Here is a 10,412-nt window from a genome sequence, read left to right on the forward strand (position 1 = left end):
TAAAAATACTAAAAATTGTTAGTTTATAAGAGTTTCTCTCATATACAATTTTCTATTGTTAGATAACAGAGGGGGGTTAATCTATGGTAAACTCCAGGTACTGTTTAGTATTGATCTTATTTTTTTGTTATTATAACGAGTCAATTTTTTTTAAATTAGGATAAAAAATTTAAATTTTATATGATATATACAGTAATTTATTAATAAGTGATAAATTTTTAAATAAAGTTTAGATCTATAGTAGATTAATACTTGGTTTAGATAATGTAAAAAAATTAAAAAAAATGTCCACAAACATATGTTCATTTTTTCTAATAAATAAATAAATTATTTAATTTTAACTAGATAGTGAATGTATTATAACATGAATTTAATTTTGATGCAATATTAAATATTAATGTAAAGTAATTTTATACGTGTATCTAATTATAGAATATTTTTTCAATAAAAATAACTATTTTTTACAATAATTTTATAAATAATTATTTAGAAAAATAAATATAATTATATGACTGTATAAAATGCATTAAAATTAATCAGAATTTATTGATATCTAAATTAAAGGGTGAAAGATAAAAAGAATTTTGCGGTTAAAATGGCTGGATACTGCATTTAACAATAATCAAGAGAAGATGATTTGAGTAAAAGTTGGTATAATGTACAAACAATAGAATGAAGCCGTCTCAATATGACAAATGTTTAACGAGAGCCACCCCATCATCAAATTGACATCCTTAGAAAGTGCATTCGTGGTGGTGATAAGGTCCCCACCTTGTAAAATCAGACAGAAATAAAAATCCCCTTTTTCCATAATCAAAGTATTTGGTGGGCAAAGATAGACACTAATTAATGAGTGACATTTTGGCTTATTTCATACTAATTTATGGTGCCTAGGTATGTTGCTAAGCTAATTCATCAAAGCGAGAATTTCACAGCAATCACTTGATTGGAGTTTTTTAATGCCAATATTGAGATAAAATAAAATACTTCATTCACACATGCAAAATTAACTACCACATAAATAAGTATTATGTGTTTTTATATATTTATACATTTTATTTCATACTTTTTTTTATAAAATAATCAACTATTAAAATAATTAAAATTATCCTAATCGAATAATCAAATATTTTATAATTGTACAACAATCAAACATTTTCATAAATACTATATAAATATATATTCTTATATAATAACTAATTAATAACTACATTTTGATATTCATGTAAGATCGTTAATTAAGAAATAAGAGCTAAGAGCAAACGAAAATAAGTTTAAAATTTTCAAATAAGGGAATGTACTTATACATTAATGTTGGTTGGTGTTAAGGCTTTACATAAATATATAGTCTTAAACTTTTTAAATTATTTTATGCATATTTTGTTAGTCTTGTACGTATGCTGTAGTGTAAGTGTCTATTAACGAACGAACCACGGTAGCATGAATCATATATATGAATTTTGTAACATTAGCTAATTAGTTAATTATCCAATGAAGTTTAGTTTACTAAATATAAATATAATTATTGGTATATATTTTTGAGTTGATCGAGAGAAGAAAGAATATTTTCTCTAAAGTTATGTAGTATTTCTTTATTTTAGAACTTAAATGGTCTTTCTCGCTGCAATTACTTTAATTTGTTTAATAAAGGTTTTATGTTATATGTCATAAAATTATTTTTTTATTTAAATTTAAGTTCACAAAAAAAAAAACAAATAATTATATATTTGATATGTTTGTTTAAATAAAAATATTTTTGAATTTGTTTAAATTTTTTATATAGACTTTTTTTATTTGTCTTAAATTTTTTTTTTTACCAAAATAACAAGAATTTAACTCTAAATTTTTAATTATAAAAATTCTGATATTATGTAATAAAATTTGTTATTCGAAAAATTTAAACGGAAAGAAGAAAGAATTCGAATATCTCTAACATCATAATATTGTAATAAGTGGATCCCATAATTAAGTGAGAGATAATAAATAGTTGAAATAATGTTTTAAACATATATAAAAAATAAATATCTATATCCATATCCATGTATATATTTGTTCCCATTGCTAAAACTTTTTTAGAACTATCACTACTTAGATATGATGCCGCATTAACATTTTTTGTCCACGAAAAAAAAATATTAGAAATTTGTCACTTTTATCTACTTTGTAAATTATTAGGAAACTGTTTTTATAGTGTTCATCTTTTTAGGTTATTTTTCTCAATAGTTAAATATTTAGTTATATTTTATAAAAATCAATATATTGTAGAAGTTATCGATTTATCAATCGAGAATCAATCTGTATCTCATCATGGTGGTGACAGTGTCATGTCAAAACAGGTAATTATCATGAAAATCTTGGTAGAAAAAAGCAATTAGTTTCCATATTTATGGAGAAGGGAGTAGATATTTTCAAGAGTGTTAAGTCAATACAAATAACAGAGAATACAGATTGACTAGAAAGGGAAAGTAATTAAGAAAGGAGCGTGGTCCAAAGTCACATGGGAAGAAGAGGAGAATGGACATAAACAGACATTTTTTGACAGCTAAAAGCTTTGCTGTTTGTTTCAATGGGAACCAAGTGTTGAATGTGTGGATGTGAGGGGAAACCCCATCCTAACAAGATATCATCATCATCATCCCACTTTCACCACCTTTTGCGTAGCTTATGGGTAACAAAGGACTAAGATTCCAAAATTCCATAACCGTTTTGTCCTTAGTTAATAATTTTAGTGTGGATTTTAGGATTATTGTGCAAACACTGCTATTAAAAAGTTACAAGTCTTGGAGTTCATTAGCTATGTTAGGTAGTAATAATAAAGTTTAAGTACGATTTTAGATTTTAGTTTTTAAGATAGGAGTTGAAAATCTTTTTCGTTTTCAACCTTTTTTGTTTATAAAATTGTTCCTAAAGTATAATTTAATTTTACAATCGTCTTTTTTTATTAAAATTTTAATTTTTATTACCAAATTACCCCTAACAAAAAATAAAAAAAAATGGAAAACGGGGTAAGGAAAAGGGAAAGGGAGAAGGGAATCATGTTGGGGAGGGTTTCAGACTTTCAGGAAAGAAGAGGAAAAAGGGAAGATGGGGAAGAAAAGGGGAAGAGAATCTACCGTCGCTGCTCCTCACCACCAGATATCGCTGCTCCTGTTCCTTGTAAGCGTCGCATCGTCTGCCCAGTCCGAGTCAACCTCAACAAGCGTAATCTGCGTCGCTACTGCCCAGTCCCTCAACAAGCGTCACATCGTCGCCAAAGTCACTCTCGATCGCGCTCTCGCCCTCCTTGTTGCTGTCGTCGCAACGACGGCATCCTCCGCCAAGTCTTTTTCATCACCACCACCGATAATTTCCAATTTGCTCGGGTTCCAATTTTACTTCTATTTTTGGTTTTGTTAATCATATTATTAATCACATGTTTCTGATTATGACTTTGTTAATCACATTGTTTTTAATTTTGATTTTTTGTTCTTCTACTTCTGTTACTTCCACATCTAATTCTGTTTCTGTTTCTAATTTTGATGTTTTTGATTTTGCTTTTATTTCTAATTCTGCATCTGATTCTTTATTCTTTTAATTTTAATGTTTCTGTTACTTTTGTTTCTACTTTATTTCTATTTTTAATTTTGTTTCAATTTTTGTTTTCAATTCTACTTATACTTCTGCTTTATTGTTGTTGCTGAAGAAGAAAAAAAAAAGAGATGGCTTCATTATTTTAACTTTTGATTCATTGTTCTTGTTCTTCATTGTTTTTTTTTTTATTTATTATTGCTGATTTTATTGTTGTTGCTGGTGATTTTAATGTTGTTGCTATTAATGGAAAAGAACAAAAAAAATAGAAATTAGGTATTTTGGTGAAGATGAAGAAGAATATTTTAGGTCAAAAGGTGATTTTAAAAATAAATTAAACCTTAAGGTATTTTAGAAAAAAAAATTCAATCGTAATAACTAGCCAGAATAAATAGATAAAAATATGTATTAAAGGATATCAACTATCCAAAAAAAGGAATTTTTTTTAAATGATATAAAAATATAAAATTTACACATGTAGTAGACATGCGTGTATATATATATATATATATTTGTTACTTACTTCTCTCGTATTTATAGCGGACGATTTTGTTATGAAATGTATATATATCACTTTTTCTTTTGTAAGTTTTTGGAGAAATTCTCTTTCCTTTCTTCTTTTTGTTGAGTTTTCGACAATTTATGCATGATGACACAAGAACATCTGAAAAAATATTATAATATATTTATAGAATATTTCAAATCATGAAATTCTTTAATATATTCTATAAAAAATTTATTTATATTTAAAATTTAATTTTACAATTTATAATTATTTTAATATATTTATAGAATTCAATTCAATTTATTTTGTTTGGGATGATTTTTAAATGAATAAAATTATATTCTTTTAACAACTTTATCTTTGAAAAAATAATTTTTATTACACACTTATTTATAAATAAAAATATTTTTGACATTTCAAATATTAATTTTGAGTATTGTGAGAATTGATTTGAAAATCAAAATTTTTTTGGTCTCATTTATAAATGATGAAAACATGAGTTGGATTCTCAAATAAATTATTAAAATCATTCATTTTTAAGAAAAATAAGAAAAAGAATTTCGTTCTTAAATAAATTCTAATATTTGGTATTTCAAACAAGTTTTAAGTATTTAAAATTTAGAATTCGCCAAATATTGCTAAAAAATAATAACACTTTTCTATAAAAAAATATATAAGTATACTAAAAAAATTAAAAATAGTTCGATGTATTTCACATATTATTTTTATAAGTAAATTGTTTTTTTAGTTGTATATGCAATGATGGACCAGAGACAAAAGTAAATTGAAAATAGTTTTTTAAGCTATTGTATAGCGATCTAAGATATTATAAAGTGTATAGTTGTAATTTTACGTAAGAATATTAAATAAAGAAAGAATGATTTTGACTTGTGAAAAAAATTATAGAATATATTAAATTATTTTATAATCATTTGGGTATATTTTTGTTTTTTTATATTTATTTGTGTATACTTTTTTTATTTATTTTAAGAAACTATAACATGACACTTTTGTTTAGGTTTAATTATTCTCTTATTTTTTATAGTTTCACTGAATTTTTAATTAGGTCTATATACCATATCAGATTTTGTAACTAAGTTCTTACTGTGATAAAAACATTGAAATTAACAGAATATTCTGTTAAACTATATAGAATATTCAATCAAGTATTAGGCATATTCGTTTTATTTAACGAAATATTCTGTTAATTCTAGTATTTTTGTCACAGTAGGAACTTAATTACAAAATTTAATATAATATAGAGACTCGATTGAAAAGAAATACAAGGACTTAATTAGAAATTTAGTAAAATTACAAAGACAATAAAATAATTAAATTTTTTGTTTATTTAAAAAAAATTGGTTAAGAATACTTTCAATGTATTAATATATTAAAATTTTTAAAACTGATTATTTTTATTGTTTTAGCAAAGGATACTTATTAACTAAATCTATTTTATTTTTTAAAAAAATGAGGTATTCACCAAGGATAATAGTGACTAATTTCTTTTTTATAGAAGCTTTTGAAAGAAATAAACAAATAATCATAAAATATGTTTTATTCTATCATTGGAAATTAATAATCACCATATAATTAAAAATTGAGGTGAACTATGGATGCATCATACATAACTTATATAGTTTTCTTTCTACTATATTCTCTAATCTAATAAATTAAAGATTAATTCACCATCAACTTAAATTTTATTTAAATATTTACTGTTAACTAATAAATATTGTATGCATAAAATAAAATTAGAACTCTCACATTTAAATAAATTAAAAAGTTAATCACTAAACTAACACAAATTAATTGGTACTTCTCATAGTCTCAATAATTAGGGGTAGAAATAGGCCAGAAGTCAGGCTAAGCTTTACTCTTAACATGTCAGGTCTGTAATAGAATATATTGGTCTTAACTTGGCCTGTAATTTGGTATAGGCTTTTTAATGAATACTGAACCTGGCCTGTTGTTAAATCTGGCCTGTCCTAAAATCTGTCAATAGACCTGTTTTTTTAATAATAATTAAATTTAAGATATAATTTAATTTTTAAAATTATAAAATATAAAATAATAAATTTATGAATAATATTGATACAAAATACACATATATAATTAAAGAGACAAATAACTGAGTAGATAAAGGTATTATTATAAGATAAAAAACCCAAATTCAAATCTTTTTAATAGCATTTTTACTAGTATAATAAAACTCTCTATATATATTTGCAGGTTCAGGCCGACCTGATAGGTCCAATAAATTATTTCAAAAGCTTAAGCCTGACCTTTTAAAAAATAGAGACTTTTTTAATAATTTGAGGCCGGACCTATTTTCTATCAAGTCAAACTAAGCTAGACTACAAACCCCTGACAGACCGCCTGGCGTATTTTCACCTGTCTCATATATAGGTAACTAACAATAGTTAGGTACTTGGGTATATAGGCTAGCAATCTCATTTCAACTAATCAGACTCGATAAATAAGCCAATAAATGCATTCATCCAACTCCAGAGTATCCATTTGAGGAAGGTTCGGAGCAAAAGTAATTAAATGGATGAGACAGTAATTACCACAAGAAAACATAGTATTTTTTTGTATAAAAAATTATAAAATATACTAATTTTGTTATTAAATAATTTTTTAATAAAAGAAAAAATTATAAATTTGACACATAAGTAGAGTAACAAAATGTTTTATTAACAAGAATGGATTTATTGGAAATCAAATAATATTGTGTAGTAATAATATATTTAAGACAAAAAAAGTTCGGTGACAATTTTTTATTTCTTATTTTTTTAATATTTTTGAACTTTTGTGTTCCAATGTTATGTTGCAAAATATTACCTTTTTGGTTACAAACACATGACATTTATTTTGTAGCATTTTTTTTATATACTAGCAGTATATATATAATTTTATTATTTTTTTAAAATATTTGATTATGAATTGATTTTTTAAATAAGCTAAATCAACATCTATATAACAAATAATAATATAGATGGCTAAAATTATTGTAACATTTTTTGTTTGTAATCACATTTTAAAATCGTGACAATAACTACTAAAAACCATAGTTAAAAACCTAAAATGTTATAGTTAACATCTTACATGTAACTAAATTATTTTAAAGTATAATAGAATTAAAGTTTTACAAGTTTAAATAAATACAACCGTTTGTATTCATAACATTAGTATTTAATATATAGTAGTATATGTTTAAAAAAGAAAAGAATTTTATAAAGTTTAAAGAAATTAAAAAACAAGTCGAATTCTTCTTGCATGTTATAACTACCATCAAATCTAGCAATTATGTAATAAAATAAATATAAATAAAAAATAAAATAAAAAAATCACCATGTAATACTAAATTCCTGTCTTTTGATTTTTTTTTATTATAAAATGATGCAACACAGCAACCAATTAGCAGAGATTATTCCTTTTAGAAATTGACTTTCTTCCACAACTACTGCAAGACGATATTTGTGCATAATCCAATTGGTTTTACCCTTTGGAACCTTTTTCAAAAACAAAACCAACGCCTTTCTTGATCCTAATCTTCCCAATGGGCTCATTGGACAGTTATTTTCCCACATTTATTTGGTCATTTTCTATCTCTAGGTGAGAAGAAATATCATTCCTTCTCCCTATACTATGTCATTCTTTAGAAGGTTTTCATCAATTGGAATTCATAACCAATAAAAACCTTTTCTATTATTATATTTCTAAATTCTGGTCACCAACTGTAGATGAGGTTAATGTTGTTTGAGTTGGATCTAGTAATATTAAGACATGGTTGGAAAGTTAGATAAATTAAGGGATGTACAACAAAAGTAAAAGAAAGTAAATGGTGATTTTTTTACTATTACATAGATGGTGTAGAATAGTAAAAATTAAAATATTTTTTAATAATAAAAACATATTACACATGGACAAGTTTGTGGGAACAAATTAAAGTCAATGTGGGAACAAAAAAAGAGTGAATAAAAATGAATATATACAAATTATAAAAGTAGATACTAGATATACGAGGTGGTTTTGGTAATAGGTTTGTGATTGGTAGATATTTGGTGAGTACAAAATAGCAATGTGAAGTACACCATGGGAGAACTAACACAAAAAAAACCTCAAGAAGAGATAGATGCTCTTAACGAAGTTACAAGTTGCTGTCCAAATTACTCTTGACGAGGTAGGGGTGAAGGAAGAGGAATTAAGAGTATGTATTGACAACAACCACAAGGCAAGTTGGATAAATGGGAAGAGAGATATGTAGTATGAGCTGAACTATTTGAAGAATAAAATTTTTAATATTAGGCATGTTTTCCAAAATTTGTGTGTTGAAGCGGGCTAAAGAAAATAGGAGTATAACAAAAATTATGAATGGTGCAACAAGTTGGAGTAAATCACTGAATGCAGGGAGTTTATTATATAACAATTTGTCATGTTTTTTTATTTGTTGATTTGTTTGAAGCCTATTAAGTATGTCTTAGTTGTTAGATTTTATGGCACTTTTGACATGATTTACAAATCAAAACTCTTCTCAAATTTGAGTAGAGTATTATATAAAAAAACAAATTAAACTAATTCAACAAATATCAATTATGATCATACTATACTCACCATCCTTTTAACTGGTTAATTCAACAAGCACCCATACTCAAAAATACAGATCACTCAAAAGATAAACAAAAGTCATAGGAGTAGTCTATTCTTGTTCATTTCTGACCAAATCCACGTCCAAAACAATCTAAACCACAAATCAGAATAATCTAACTCATCAATCTAATGTCCTAAGCTTACTTGAAAAAGACGGTTAATTATAGAGTATCATATTTTGTAAAAGATGAGAAATTTGGAGAGCTTTAAAGGTGAGACAATGGGGTAATTCTACATCAAAGAAACTTCATAAAAAAATACTCAAGTTATAGAATATTATTCTTTATAAATCTCCAATCTCTATTATTAATTTTTCTTTTGCTAGTATTTAGTGTTTATCAAATAGTTTTTTTTTTTTTTTGCTAATATTTAGTGTTTATCAAGGTAAAAAATCTCTTATTTCTTTTATCTTAATTCTTATAATAAAAAATATATTTCTTTTTTACCAAGCAATAGAATTACATATATTAAAAAAAAACATATATCAGATAATAGTAGTAGCTGTAGTAAATTAATCGTTAAACATGCGATAAGTGGGTTAAAATGTTAAATAATAACAGAATTAAAAGCTGCTAGCCTGCTACTACGAAACTGTGGAAACTCAAAAACAAAAGACAAGCATGGAGACGATAGAAGAATAGAGAGTAAGAGCATGTAACACAAAATCTCAATGAATCCTACACACTCATTTCAATCGCTGTTCAATCTAAGATTCATATTCGCCGGCGCCACCATCGGATACTGGAGGAGACCCTTCTCAGATATTGCAAGTACTACCACTTCATACAAGCATGAGCTCATTCACCGCCTCAACACACAAACCTTGCAGGAGGCACGTGGCTTCTTCGACCAAATCCCTTACCCTCACGTGACCCTTGCCACCATCATGATTTCTGCCTACGCCTGCCACCACATGCTCCCTGAAGCGCTCGACCTCTTCCGCAAGATACCCTGTAAGGATGTGGTTTCATGGAACTCCATCATAAAGGGTTGTATATATTGCGGCAATTTCGCCGCTGCACGGAAACTGTTCGACGAAATGCCACACCGAAATGTCGTGACTTGGACCACCCTTGTTGATGGGTTGTTACGTTTGGGAAGAGTCGAGGATGCTGAGAGGTTGTTTTGGGCCATGCCAAATAGAGACGTGGCTGCCTGGAATGCTATGGTTCATGGATATTGCAGTAATGGCAGGGTGGAAGATGCCATGCGCTTGTTTTATAGAATGCCCTTGAAAGATGTGATTTCTTGGACTTCAATGATTGGTGGACTTGACCAGAATGGGAAGAGTGACGAGGCTTTGGTTCTCTTTGAGAAGATGGTGTGTTCTGGTGTTAAGCCTTCGGCTAATACCCTGGTTTGCGGGTTGGCAGCTGCTGCTAAAGCGTGGGCTTTTCACGCTGGTGTTCAGATTCATAATTGTGTGTTGAAGTTGGGTTATTGTTGTTTTGATGAATTTGTAACAGCTTCACTTGTCACGTTTTATGCAAGTTGCAAGCAAATGGAGGCTGCATGTAATGTTTTTGATGAGGTTGTTCAGAGGAATGTGGTAGTTTGGACTGCTCTTGTGACAGGGTATGGTTTGAATGATAGGCATCAAGAGGCATTAGAGGTCTTTGGGAAAATGATGAAAATGAATGTGGTTCCAAATGAATCTTCTTTCACAAGTGCTTTGAATTCATGTTGT

At 27.0% G+C, this 10,412-nt stretch overlaps 1 protein-coding gene across 1 annotated transcript in view; it reads left to right on the forward strand.

The window, feature by feature from the left end:
* The first annotated feature begins 9,316 nt into the window (after positions 1 to 9,316).
* Positions 9,317 to 10,412, forward strand: part of LOC107464706 (pentatricopeptide repeat-containing protein At5g46460, mitochondrial) — a 2,422-nt gene continuing 1,326 nt past the window's right edge. Inside the window, 1 exon segment of the mRNA XM_016083663.3 lies at positions 9,317 to 10,410. Coding sequence (XP_015939149.2) covers positions 9,396 to 10,410 — 1,015 coding nt within the window. The 5' untranslated portion in view covers positions 9,317 to 9,395.

Source organism: Arachis duranensis, chromosome 9 (assembly GCF_000817695.3).
Source record: "Arachis duranensis cultivar V14167 chromosome 9, aradu.V14167.gnm2.J7QH, whole genome shotgun sequence".
NCBI lineage: Eukaryota > Viridiplantae > Streptophyta > Magnoliopsida > Fabales > Fabaceae > Arachis > Arachis duranensis.